General features: G+C 43.6%; 1 protein-coding gene across 1 annotated transcript; it reads right to left on the reverse strand.

The window, feature by feature from the left end:
* Positions 1-1,861: 1,861 nt before the first annotated feature.
* On the reverse strand, positions 1,862-11,830 carry rab11al (RAB11a, member RAS oncogene family, like). Its single transcript, XM_070966676.1, has 5 exons — positions 11,474-11,830; positions 8,336-8,531; positions 7,559-7,752; positions 5,353-5,433; positions 1,862-3,710 (listed from the first exon to the last, which is right to left on the reverse strand). The coding sequence occupies exons 1-5, from the start codon at positions 11,511-11,513 to the stop codon at positions 3,571-3,573; spliced, it is 651 nt and encodes a 216-aa protein (XP_070822777.1). The 5' UTR covers positions 11,514-11,830; the 3' UTR covers positions 1,862-3,570.
* Between the last annotated feature and the right edge of the window lie 2,852 nt (positions 11,831-14,682).

Genomic DNA, 14,682 nt, shown 5'->3' on the forward strand with positions numbered 1-14,682 from the left:
GTTTCTACTAATAAGTAAAATGAGAAAAGAAGTTTAGAAGTTTTATTTATGGAAGTTGTGGACGCTCGTCGTCTCCGTCTGCTTCACGGTAAATGAAGCGAACGGAACGAGAGTTAAACCACGGCTTAAATTTTAACTTCAGACGTGCGCTAAGTCAACATCAGTGCATTCACAATGGAATAATTACAGAAAATAATATAATATTTTTTAGAATTTGGAGATATTTTAGTCACAGAGCATCAATTTTGTGCCTCAATTATATATTTTTCCTGCATCAGCATTCTTTGTGCAGTGCTGCTTGCTGTAACCCCTTTCCCCCCTTCAACTAACCCCATGTTACTGACTGAAACACATTACTCATTTCCTCTGTAATCTAAACTCGCTTTTACTTATCAAACGTATAAAACATGTTACGACTGCAATGCTTGGAATGAATGAGGCAGCTGTGGCCCTCCCGCCAGTGGGGCCACACATGACTTGTACACACTTTCATTCATACATTTTCTGCATCTACTACTCAGACAGTTTGTGATCACTAGCGACAGAGCATAATCAGCTTAAAGAAAGCCTTTACAGGAGACTTTCCTAATGTTTTGATTAGGTGAAGTGTGCAAATCGAGCGCAGGCATCTAGAAGAGGACAACAGCGCACTGTGTAGTAGATCTATGTAACTAGATGCACACATATACACACAACAGATTCATTACCGTACTAGTTTGCATGTATGTTGTATGGTCACTTAGATGGGAGAAGCGGTGCAGGTCCTGAGTTAACATCAGAGCACTTGGGCTGTTTCTCCTCTGTAGATTTTCATAGTTGGAGTCTCTTTGGAAACTGGAAAGTTGGCACGAGTTTGCAGCCAGGCAAAGAGAGCATTTCAGTCCCCATATCAAAGTTGGATATTGTATTCTCAGTTACCTGTTAGTGATGGGAGACAGTTTGCACCTCATATGAATTAACTTGAAGTTCTTGGTTTGTGTAAGAGTTGATACAGATAAAGAAAACTTGACAAAAACACTACATTGGCACATTTTCTGCTGCACGTAAAGGATGGGGGCTGAAGTGGCACTCGCTGGTGAAACTCGCAACCTTTTCCAAAGAGGCCGATACAGTCTGACAGTTTGTCTTTGGTAGCGTTTCCAATTTTTCCAGCACAGTAGAGGTGTTTCATACCGGTCTAATAGTGGTCGTAGTGCATTAGTTTTTGGGCCAGCATCAGCTGGCGTTAGTTTCTGGTTTCTCTGTGAACAGTGAAAGAGGGTTACCAATGTGGCCCTCTGTGGCTGACCGTCAACTTTGATGGATGGAAAAAAAAAAGAAAAAAGAAAAAAAAAAAAGAAGAAGTCTTTGAACTCTGTTACAGTATGCCGTGCCCTTACAAGGCATGTGATATTGCAGGTTTATTTGTTATAGCACATGTTTTTTTGTGAATTACATTTTTTGGAGACATTTTTATTATTATTATTGTATCTGCGCCATGTTAGTTCTGGTTCTTTGTTATTTTTCCAAGATTCAAGATGTATTGTAAATGTTTCTAATAAAACAAAAATGAAATGATCTCCAATTCAAACCAGTTGTGTTTTTTGTTTTTGTTTGTTTGTTTGTTTGTTTGAAGGGGCCGCTTTTATGGCTAAAACGATCCTTTGATGACGACTAGTCATATTTTAATTCGGTATCACTTATCTTGTGTTATAACAGTGGACATTCAGTATATTATATAACAGCCATGTCAATATTCTGTGATCACCTCAACTCATGACTCAACTAACTGCCTTCTACCAGATTCACTGATGAAGAAGACTGTCACTCGCAGCCTTTATTGTTTGAAACCATCTGAAATAGACATGAGAAGAGGCAGGCTATAACAAATGAGATTTATTTATACATATGCAGTCCAAATATACATATATCAGAATAAATGTTAAAAAGCCCTAACCTACACCACCCGGTTTAAGAACTGTGAAGTCAACAGAAGTCGGTGTTGATGTGGAAACACATCAGCAGGATAAACATCATCTGTGTGCATAACCTTTGGATTTAATTAAGCTCCTCCTTACACTACCATCCTTTCTCCTATTCCTCATCTATTGAACTATTAGATACAAACAAACCCCATCCTGGCTCCTGAATACAACCCCCGCCCCGCCACAGGAAATAAAGACAAGTGAGAGTGAGGGCAGACCTCGGGGAGATCCCAGAAGGCAGAGTCCTGTTCCAGTTACATACAGTGCAGAGAGAGACAGAAAGGAGTAGGTGAGCAGGCAGTGGAGGATTTCACTTACAGTAAAACAAGCCATCTCGGGTACATCAGAGACCACAGGAGCAGGGCAGGGCTGAGTGCCCTCACTACCTCATCCCCTGAAACATTATCCATCCATCTATCCCAGCTAGCAGGCGGCAGCGGCGGCAGCAGCAGCAGCAGCAGCAGCACAGGGCTGTCCATGCATTTAAACCAATTCCCTATCCTCTTCCAGCACACCCAAAGGTTCAGGGCAGGGGTGAAACAGTTATCAGCAGAGCCAATACTCCTCTCCCACCGACATGTGAGGCAGTTAACCCGTTCGCTAGCGATACAGCTATCCCATCTCACTTAGAGTTAACGCTGTGCAAAGCTCACAAGAGCATGACTCATCTCTACCAAGTGTGCACAGAGCAGGAAAGCTTTCCAAACGAAGATCAAAAGCAATCAAAAAGAAATTACATGTCACTGTCAGGGAGGGATGTTATTGCTCCGAGTGGTCTGGTGGAACACAACTTGAACCAACTTCCACCAAATTCCAGCATGTGGATTTAGGAAAAATGACTTGAAGCCCTTGCGCCTCCATTATTGAGGGATAGTTGCGCCTTCACACAGAGATACGATTGTGGGCAAAAGCATCTAAAAGCAAGAGAGCTCCCTTTGCTGCGAAGCAATCAGTGAGAAAATGTAAGCCAGCTAGTGTTAAATGGGAAACCCGTTGGCCAAACAAGACCTTGATCTAGTGTTCAATAAATATTGTAAGGGACGTTATTTTCTAAATATTATACATTTAGGGAAAGGGGAGTGACAGTGGTGACAGAGGGCTTGCAGTTCAGTATTTTGGATGTGGATTTTTATTGCCCCATATCCTGCTGGTGGGAAACTGAGGGAAAGCATTTACAGGCTTGTAAAATAGAGCTTTCAAAAGGGAGACCGTTTGCAAAGACAGAAAATGTGATGTGATACAAAAGGGACCTTACGTGTTAAATTTTTCATTAGATTGTGAATCAGTTCTGATCATGTGCCTCTTTCAAAGCTTAATGCACGGGGTGCAGTGCATCTCACCTGTTTTCTTTCCATTCATCCTAACCCTCCCTCACCACATCCCCCGTCTGCTTATCTAAACTTCTTTCCTCTCCCTCCTTCCCTGCCCCCCCTCTTCATATTGCATTAAGTTTTCTTAACCAGACAATAGACAAATAAACCCAAGCGTCTTTGTGTGAAATGGTTCTTTCTATCTTTCTGTCCATTTTCCCTGTCCATCTGTCTGTCTCTGTCTATCTGGCTGTATCTCCAATTGCCTGGAGGTGAAGGAGGTCAGCGGTAAGGTCTCAGTTGTTCTGGCAGCAGACACCCTTACTGGCTGAGTTTTGGGTGGGCTCAACTGTGATGGGCACTACGTTGGAGGCTGGTGAGAAGTCTGAGTCGTTTCGCCCTGACATCTGCCTCTGTGACACGATGTTGTAGATGGCTGTGATGGAGAGAAGGGTGAAAGGGAATGAGTTACGTGTAGATGCCTATAAATCCAGCCAACAGTGGGACATATTGTGATAAGGACAAACAGCATGGCAAAACTGAACAACAACTGTTCTATCCAGACTCCTGGCAGCAGCGAAGGATTCTTTCCATCCTAAACTGGCATCGCTGTGTCATGTGGCTGTACCAAGTCTCATTTTAGGCATTCCCCAATGCTACAATACGCAATACACTCTACATTTAAATTACAATAACTACATAAATATTATACATTGTGGGTCTTGCTTATGTGGCCCTGCTTGCTCACACTGGTAAGCAGAAAATACAATAGTTATATAGTTAATCTGTCATCATATGTGCTTCTTCAATACGTTCCTGAAAGCCACTTGTCTAAGCTTTGTCTTAGAAGTCATTGGGGAGGTCATTTGATCAACTTGAGGGAGGAGACAGGACTAGTGCAAACGCCCCCCCGACTTACTGTGGCACACTGCCGCTTTAACTCCAAACTACAGCCAGATGTGGAACAAAACAGTCCTGAAATAAAAACTGCCTATGAAGCAAGAAGGTTTAAAGCCAAACAAGAGTCCTGGCTGACTGTGACGTGACACGTCAGGTGGTGAAACTGCGACTCATTACAGCAGACCCTACACAGCACAGGCTGCTGTGCCTATACAAACAATAATCCATCAGGATGACCCTCTCTGACCTACGATCTGTCCGCTGCTGATACCTACATGTGACGTCTTCCTGCTCCGCTGGGTCTAAAGCTGACTTCTTACCAGCCTGCTTATGCACTGCCAACTTCCTCTCTTCCCCTCCTTTAATGAGCCAATTAGCAGTGTTAGCTCAATTGGGCTTGCTGGTTTGAAGTTTTTTTTTATGATTTACAAATTACTGATAAAGCTGCGGCTTGGGCAGAACGGTCGCAACGGCACGAGCTGAGGCGTCTGGGAACTGAACGCGGAGCAGAAGCAGAATACAAACAGCAAGTGGCGCATACTTGCAGACTGATAGCCCCTGGAGCAATTGAAGCGGAAGCACCACTCACTGTTGGATTGTCCCTTTAGGCACTCCAGGGGTTGACTCAGTCACAACAACTGCTTTTTTCTCCATGTTATCAAATCTCCAGCATCACATGAACTCGTTAGCGCAGCTATATGCCTGCTGGGGAAGCTGCTCTCAGACATTTAGTTGAGAAATCATAGGTGTGAACCAGGATCAGAATTTGTTTCTTGAACAGATGCATCCGGCGCAGCGGTTCAAAGTGGATTTGTGCCCACAAACAGACCAATTCTTTATGGTGTGCTGGTGATTCACCATCTTCAGGGTTGATTGGCTGAGTGGTCTTTCAGTGTGCCAATCACCCCTATTTCTGACCTTAAAAACAAGATTCAGGAGGTTTTCTTGCCACAGACCTGCACATCAGTGATGGGCATGGAGGACTGATAAGATGGATTTTGCTGCCATCTAGTGGCAGATGATGGGTGTTGTTACGTAAACCATCGAAGTCTGGATGGAAATGTAACACTTAGAGACACATCAATGTACAGTATAAACCACTATTATTAGATGGCTCGAGAGCTGTAGACATCAGTGGCCTTCAGGATCAAATGCACGCTAAAAAATGTGAAACTCACCGGTGAGAATAGTATGGAAAGCCAGCTCCACATTAGATGAGTCTAATGCTGATGTCTCCAGGAAAGACAAGCCATGCTTCTCTGTAAGACACACATGCACACAACGCCACAGTACGTTAAAGGCCTGCACTGTTTCGAACTCTCAGACCGACTCCGGGCTGAGGTGTGCTGTACTGGCATTAACACTGCGCTCATTCTGGGATTGATTTCTTCTGCATAATGCACTCACTCCAGGGTTCTCCCCAGAAAAGGAGCCATTTCAACCGCTCCCTGTTTGACTGCTCACTGTGAACTGCTTTGTAATTATAGAAAACTGAAAGGGTTGTGTGGCAGCTGACTGGCCTGCTCTGTAATGTAGATTAACAATCTGATGAAATGCAATGATAAAAGGAATACAGTGTGCTGGGATACACATTTAGAAAGCTTATACTACTGTACTATATTTAAAGACTAAAGCATGATTATAGTCTACATTTTAATCAAATGTTAAGTGTTTACTCTAGAAAATAGCCCCTTTTCTGACTTATCATGGTAAGAAAAGCTCAGGTGTTAATATTAACGCTGACTTAGATCCATTCATGTGCTCCAGTAAGCCATGCTCGTGAGCCAGGATGCACAATGCCAGGAGCCTGGAGCTGCCTTTGATAGTCTTGTTAATTATACGCCTGTGCTTCTCCTGTAATGTCATCAATGGAAACGTCTGCTGTGACAAAAAAATGTTTCTATCTCAAATGCATCTCTCTCACTGTCACCAGCAAACTCCTCTCAGGCTTAAAAGTCGAGCAAAACTACGCAAAATTAAACAAACTCTCATATTAGTTCTCCTGGATTTTAGCATTTCGTGGCCCCCGAAACTGAAGCAGCAAAATGGAATTCAGCCAACATTAACCTTATCATTTACACCTCTGCTTTACCTACTGTGACACGTCAAAAGGCCTGTAACAGCTTGAAGTTACTGCTTGAATGGGTTTTGCTTTTAGACTGCTGGTTGGACAAAACGTGACATTTGATGATCAACTGAGACTGTAGGAAACCGTGACGGCCATTTTTCAGTGTTTTCTACTGCTTTTCTAGACAAAGACACAAATGGAGAAAATAACCAGCAGATTAATTGATCATGAAAATAACTGTAAATTGCAGCCCTGAATGATGAAACCTAAAATCAACAGATCAATCAAATAAACCAACGTGACAACTGATTTTTAGTTAATCGACTACTTGTTTCAGCTTCATATCTTCATAATCTGTACATTCCCACTGAACAAAAAGGAAATTTAGGATAAAATACTTAATGGTTACTGTCATGGTGGGATATTGTCCCACATGTGAGACATCAGGTCCACTGTCGCTGTCGCGTCCTTTGAGGAGAACGTCACTCGTGGCATTATAATATACTTTGCATGGACGTGTCCACCACATGGTCTTTATGTAAATTAGGCATCATAAATGAGGTGGTAGAGAAAAACAAATCAGTTCCAACAGAAAGTACTGACTAGTAAAAATGGCATTTATCGAGCTACAAAAAATTATTTATTTCCTCTAAAATGAATCAACATGACTCATTTCCCACAGGCAGCCCTATCAAGAGCCGTTTACCAGTCTGAAGAGGTGCAACACTGTTTTGGACACAGGCCAATAAAACTCAAGGTCAAGAGTTAACATGTGGTGCAACTATTCTAAAATAATAAGTGTCAAAAGGTTGGCAATTATACTTAGAGTCTACTTAAGTGAACTGCAAGGCTGAATGTGAGAAATAAACCTGCTCTGAAACAAAGCTTTGAAATACCCAGAGGACCCAGATACACGCAAGTCTAATTCATTTAAATTAAGTCTTCTGGACCGAGCGCTGCGCTTTCCGACATGCACTCAAACGCATTCAAGGCAAGGACGTGCCCCATTTGGTGGACACGTTTATGTAAAATAACTCACGATATCACAGTGCAAACAGCTCCAACATGGGTGTTCCCAGTGAGAGCGACGGTTTTAAATAAACAGTGCAAGTTAAACTGAAAGGAAACTTGCGACACAGAGTAGAAAAATAAACGAAATTCACTGTCAGCCAACACACACACATTACAACACACTGAAGGATCTAATTAAAGCAACTAAGCATTACTCATGATCACATCTTTAACCTGCCGATAATCTAATGAGGCAGAATCTTAGCTGATACAGGCTAGACATAATCCCACCACAGGGACAATACCTGCAAAAGCCTTGGCTTCATCTGTGGGCACTGCCCTCAGGTGGCGTAGATCGCTTTTGTTGCCCACTAGCATGATGACTATGTTGCTGTCAGCGTGGTCCTGCAGCTCCTTCAGCCAGCGCTCAGCGTTTTCATACGTCAGATGTTTGGCAATGTCATAAACCAAGAGAGCTCCAACCGCTCCACGGTAGTACCTGGACGACAAAAGAGGAGACGGACATAATATTGATTGGGGTTGAGTTTTTTTTTTCTTGTCACGGCCTGCTGATTTCAGGATTCTGTGGGAGTGCGTCACACGGGCTCGGCCAGCTTTGAAGCGCAAGGACGTCCGACCGACAACAAAAACTGAGAAAAACAAGAAATCATATTTTCATTAAAGACGTCTTTCTCGATGCCACTGGAGCCGGGACACATCTCAAGGCTGCCACATCCAGGTAGACGAGTGAAGAGTGAAAACTGTTGGGATGAGAACATGACGGAGACATGAGGAGAAAGCTGTGATTAATAAAAGACTTCCTGCCGGAGGCAAAAAGGTGCACTCTGAAGTCTTAATAACTTATGAATACCTCTTTCCAGCTTTTTTTTTAGGAATAATAAGGCAGAACTTCTAATTCATGGATGGGGGACGGCCCTTGGTTGGAGGTTTATGTCCCTTAAACGACAACCCCACTCATTCATAATGCAACCAAAGACAAAGATGGCCGGCTGGAATGGAACAGCATGCCTGTTGTAACCTGCGCAGGTGGACTTGTGTGTCTGCATGTACGCTGTACTCACGCAGAAGTGATGGCTCGGTATCGCTCCTGTCCGGCTGTGTCCCAGATCTGAGCCTTGACCGTCTTGCCTTCTACCTGGATGCTGCGGGTGGCAAACTCCACCCCGATGGTGCTCTTGCTCTCCAGGTTGAACTCATTGCGGGTGAAGCGGGACAGCAGGTTACTCTTCCCTACACCTGAATCTCCAATCAGCACCACTACAGGAAAAACAGGGGATTTCAGACAAAGCAGAGGAACAACCGTCAGCAACAGAGTCATTCGCCGTATTGTAGACTCCACCTGCAAACAAAAGGGCTTTTCAATTTTTAAAATCCATTTCTGACTGAAGGGAAGAGCACAATCTAATTCATATGGAGGACAGACTGTAATAATTGTGTTTGAGCAGCACTGCATACTTTATGGTTGCAGCTGGAAAGGCAAATTCAACAGTTCATTAAACGGAGAAGTTACACATCACACGATGGGTTGACTTTTTTAATTAAATTTGATTCTCATTTCAATTAGATAGCCTGCCTCGCCAGTGACGTACACGCGTGGCTCCCAGCCGAGGTAAAGAAGAAACTTAGGGGACTCCCACCGAGTATACAACATATTAGAGCCACCTGCACTTTTCAGGAAACAGCTGCAGACTGAGCACATTAATCCAGGTGAGGCTGGTTATTCGCTGCAGGTTTTACCTGTCAAATGCACTTCAGTCTTGACCAAGTCAGTGATTACAAATCAATTTCTATCTGCAGTAAAGTCTGCATGTAAGCTAAGAATTCACTGTAAATAAATGTTTAGACATCTGGTATTAACACTGAGCACTGAGTCTATTCTCAGCCAAAACTCTGCACATGCCAAGCCCAAAATGCACTTATATCTAGATGTTCCTCCAAACTGCTTTAGTTAACGGGGCCACCAATTTACACTTTCCAAACAAAGCCTGAAAAAGCCATCAAACCTGCCAACGTCCCCAACGATGGCTACACTTTGTAAAAAGCCTTGTTTCGACTTACACTCGAACTTCACGGGAGTTTTTACAGACATGGGCTGAGAAGTAAACGACTTACATTTACACTTTAGAGCGAGCTCTTCCTTTCATGCTCAGTGTGTAATCATGAGGATAAAAACAAAGGCTTTAACAACGCGCCTCCTCGACTGGATCTTCTCCTAAAATGTACTTAAACAGGCATCGCTGCGGTGTTTGTCAGAAAACTACTTCCACAATTACCAAGTGAGTCAGTCTGTCAGAAGGAACCCAGCACACCACCCTGCTATTAGGAAATAGGAACTTGTTGTGGAATGTTGAAATGGCATTAACACACCGAAAACTGTGTCTACACGTGCATTTAAGCAATACTGTGAAGGCAAACTGAGCAGACACACAGGCAGAAGCCAGCCCACATTAAGAGCTGGCTTATTTATATGGCTAAACTGTGGAGACCACGCATGGCGACAGCGTGGCTCTCCTGTGCGGCAAAAACGTAACACTGTCATTCTCCTGTCATTCTCCGTTTCGCCCGACACAAAAGATCATGGGCGGAGGACAAAAATCATTATGCAACCATTTCCAGGTCCTCTGCCATCAGACAGGCATTATCATACCTGCAATACACACCCATTCGCTCGCCTATTGTTGGGTTTGCATTCTTCAGCTGAAAAGATATGACGCCGCTCTATCATACGAGGCAGCTCAGCTTGCGGTGATGCACCCCGGCCGGTGACTGTCTGAATGAAACTAAATAACGTGATCGCCGTCACATGTCCAATGTCGTCATTTACATCCATGTGAAATTAAAGCAGTGTATAATGCTGGCAATCTAAAAGAGCTGGATCATTATTTTGTCATCAGTGCTGCCTTTACGGCATCAAGGAGCGTCCGTGAGATCCAAAACATTAGACATGAGAAGCCAGTGCAATGCGCTTTGAAGCCAAAACGAGGTGTATTCGTGTGAGAGAGAAGCACATCACTAAAACGAAAGGTATGACTTCAGCAGGCAGGATGACTTCCTGTGCTGATGCCTCCATCAGCAGGGAAAGGTTTACGTGACTCACCACGAGCTCACCCAAGTTGACTCATGCTGTCCGACAGCAAAGGGAGAAAAGGAGGCTGTAGGAACAAAGGACAGCCAAGACAATGATGTTAGCTCTTTCCCGGTTTAAGCCGAAAACCGGCAGCCGATACCGTATCAGTGTCCTTTGCAAGGTTGCACACGATTCAGATAGCTCTGCTATTTGGTCACCAAATCTCATGTTATTTTACTCCAGAGCGACTGAGGGAGCAAATCTCATCGCCTCTGAGCTCAGGGACAGGGCTTCTTTGTGGCCACACACACACACTTCATGCAGGTATTTCCAGTTTGACAACACATGCTTGTTTGGCGTTCTATATTTGAACAGTCCATGAGTACTTCATTTCCCCTTCGCTTATGAAAAGGTACCACGAACAACTAGTTTGTACCACAAAAAAAAAACAAAACAAAACACATAGGAACAATTATTTTACCCCTAAATGACACATATCTCTTATAGCAGGTGCCACATTGTGAGACATGCATATTAAAATATGTGATCAGCAGGTAAGCTGAACAGCTCTAAATGAGGTTTATATATTTTGTTTGTTATACTGGCAGCTGTTCATCTTCTGGGTTAAGGTGGTGCACTAATTGGAGGAAGTAATGGCTGCTGTTGGCAACAGAAGAGATGGTTGTGCCGAGGTGTCAAAACCTGTGTGCACAGGGTGGTTTCCAGTAAGTCCTCAGGTGGGAAAACGAGTATTTCAAAGTGTCTGCCGAAGTCTGGACGGAGGCTGATTTGATCTGCCACAGTTTATGACCCCCCGACATCGCATCCTAAGACGATTGCATCATCGGCCTGCGAGATGATGACTCCACCGCAGATGCTACCTAACGCCACACACGGAAAGTCCTCGAGCTGTCAGCGCTGTAACACCGTGTCGTAAGTTGTGTCTCAACAAACGACAAAGTTACGGCTGGCGGCAGGTGTTCCTGTCTCCAGCGGACGCTTCGGTCTGACAAATGAAGTTAAGCGTCGCCCGTTGATGAGTCAACACCTCGGCATCAAATGACACTTGCTCACAGGTGTAGACCCGGGGTCGAAAATTAGCCACCTAGCTAGAAGATAAACAGCGACTCACCTTTGAAAAGGTAGTCATACTCGTCTTCTCTGTTCGTCATTGCTTCTCCTCGTCGGCGACTCTACGTATTCACTCGAAGTCGAACAAACTTCTGGTGTATTCAGCTGCTTCGAGACCGACGGACCACCGTTCACGACTTCAGCCCCTCACGGAAGGCGGTCAGCTCTCACCCAGACGAAGACGACGCTGCGCGGCTGTCAGAGAAGCAGAGCACGACGCCGCTGTTGTTATCGCGCATAAACAATCCGAACAGCAACTAGTAGTTGAGAAAGTTTCGCCTCGTCTTCCTCACCCTCTGTCACTTGCCATTACCGAGGCTGCGACGTGACGCCAGTTGCTTCGTCCCGCCCCCCGATCGCTCCTAATGGTCAATGGCTGAGCGACACCTGTCACGAGCGTTGACGCGATTGGTGCGGCCGGGCTGTCGTTCACGATTTGATCGCTCGTCGTTAACTCGATGACGTTTGCGGCCCCCGAGCTTCAACAGGTAATATCAGGCGTCAGGTTCGTCAGCAGCAGCAGCAAAGCCCAGCTGGCAAACAGAGGTACGGCAGGTATCACTGCAACACGTGTCACTGCAGCCCAGGGCCCGGTTTGATAACGCAAAAATACATTACCATGTCTTATCCGCTTGACTTTGCTTACATAAACTTAACTTATGAGAATTTATTTTAAATTTGTCCTTGTGGTGGCACAATCCAGTAAAAGCTATAATCTGTTGGAAATTAGTTTATGCATTAATTCTGCTTGGTTAATCAGAGGCTGTCATGACTGCTCTACATCTGAGTGAACCTGCCTTTTCCACAACAACATCCCTCACAAATCCATATTTAAATCCAACAATCAATTCATTGATAAGTCAGCTGACAGAAAATTAATCAGCGACCATTTTTGGGAATGGAGTAATATATTTGCTGGACCCACCTCCTCAAATGTTGAGTATCTTTGGATTTTGGTCTGTTGTTGACGACACCTTTGAAGGGGGAAATCAAAACTGGCAATTTCTGACATTTTAAAGATACAGCAATTAATTGAGAAAACAATCTGAAAACAATAGTGGCAGCCATCAAACCTTCAATTTTTCCTTACTTGGTGTAATAATAATGTTTTATGGTCAATTCCATGTTGTGCCTCTTTAATCAAATGTGCAAAGTTTTGTGGATTTCAGTAATCTTTATACATGCAGCATTAGGGTGTGTGGGACGGCGGGATTAACGCCAATGTCAACAAATAAGAGTTTATTAATGTGCCCTCTTCTCTTTCTCCTCTTTCCATGGAGGCAATTAATTCACAGTGAACTGCAGGTACTGTTTACACAGTCCAAGGTACATAAAGTACCTGCAGTTCTCCTCCAATTACACGCTGTGTGGTCTGATCAGTGGATCTCAGGTGAGACACAGGGACTCATGTTGTGATATTTCTTTTTTAATGATCACACCAATCCCTGATACTTTATACTGATCCTCCTGAGAGCAAACAGTCTGTGGTGTATAAAAATTCACATTTCACCAAGTTGAAATTATACGTGTCCATCTAAAGATCTGTCCCATGCAAATGAATCTGAATATAGCTGAACTGATTTTAAAAAGCTGTCCATTTCAGACATCAAACCTGACTCATTTTTGTCATTCGTGGCTAAGTTTCAGGGTATGGAGCCGAATGCTAACAGTGCCATTGAATACACTGAAATTTAGTTTTTGGTCTGAGAATTTGTTGGTATGGATTTGATGCTTCCCAAACATAAAAAAACATGTTAGTGGTGCATAAGATATCATCACTGTCTTTGGAATTGTCCGCCCCTCCTCCACCAGCAGTATCTTTAAAGTTCACGGTATTACTGAGAAAAGATATTTTAGCTTCACTACCAAAACAAAAACAAGCACACAAAGTCCAGGCATTATTTAAAAAGGAAGTGTAAGCAGAGATCCTTTATTAATCCCACAGTGAAATTTGCAGTGTTACAGCAGCAAAGGGGATAATGTAAAGGTAAGGCAAGATATGATAAATAATTAAACAATATAATAAGTAAAACATGTTGAAATCACATAATTACACACAGGGAACGTTGATATTGCTCAGCTTAGTGCACACTGATAATGCACATGAGTGGCTCTGTCAGTTTTGATGTGTGTGGTTGACTTGGAGCAGTCTGACAGCAGCAGGAAGGAAAGACCTGGCATATCTCTCCTTCACACAGCGCGGGTGGAGCGGCCTGTCAGTGAAGGAGCTGCCCTGCGAGGGGTGGGACATGTTCTCCATCAGGGATGATAGCTCAGCCGTCGTCGTCGACTGGGTCGATGGGGCATCCCAGGACAGAGCTGGCCTTCTTAACCTGCCTATAAAGCGGTTGTAGACAGTGAAGACAAAGGAAGGCAGGACTGCCTACGTCATGCAGGCAACCATGTCGGACTCACTGTAACCCAATACTGTGGCTGGTTGGTGGTTGAGGCTCTCCTTGACCCACGGTTTGAGGTGGTGGTCTACCCCTGTGCACTCCAACTTGTTTTACAGCTAATGAATCTAAGATACAGATCCTAAAATGTGGGATGTATTGCATGAGATATAAACAAAATGTACCATATTTATTATTTAGATAAAGAATCCTATGCTTTAAATTGATCATAGCATAAAAGGTGAATAATAATACATAGTCGAAACAGTATTATGTTGAGTATATTGAAGGTTTTTGGTATTTTCTATAATTTAATGCTTGGCACCGTCCCTGTAACAGCTTTCAGCCTTTAATGAGTGCTAAAACACATCAACAAAATGAGATTTCACTGCAGGTTTTATGCACAGTTTGCACGTTGTTGCGGTCAGGGATGAACTTCCTCATCATATTAGACATGGAGACATAGATAACACAGACTGGCTGATAGCTGGCGTTTGATAAAAGGCTGCCACTGGTTCGACTCTTGTTTTTTTTTTTTTTTTTTTTTTACGAGGCAATCCACTAATTTCCCATAAAATGACAGCTGGTTTGGTTTAACTGTTATTAAATTTGCAGCAGGAAGGAAAAACATTTTTATCATGTCTCCCCAGCCCATTAAAAAGGCCTGTGCGTTCATTCTGGCTGCGTTTAGCCAACATTAATTGGGCCAGTTACTTTCCGCAGCACAGTCAGAGGAAGAAGATATAATGCTTGAAAAGGATGTCCACCCCTGACCTATTCTGTCACACGGAGATGCTCCTAAACGTCTAAAATTCAC

This window comes from Chaetodon trifascialis, chromosome 7 (assembly GCF_039877785.1).
Source record: "Chaetodon trifascialis isolate fChaTrf1 chromosome 7, fChaTrf1.hap1, whole genome shotgun sequence".
Taxonomy (NCBI): Eukaryota; Metazoa; Chordata; class Actinopteri; order Chaetodontiformes; family Chaetodontidae; genus Chaetodon; species Chaetodon trifascialis.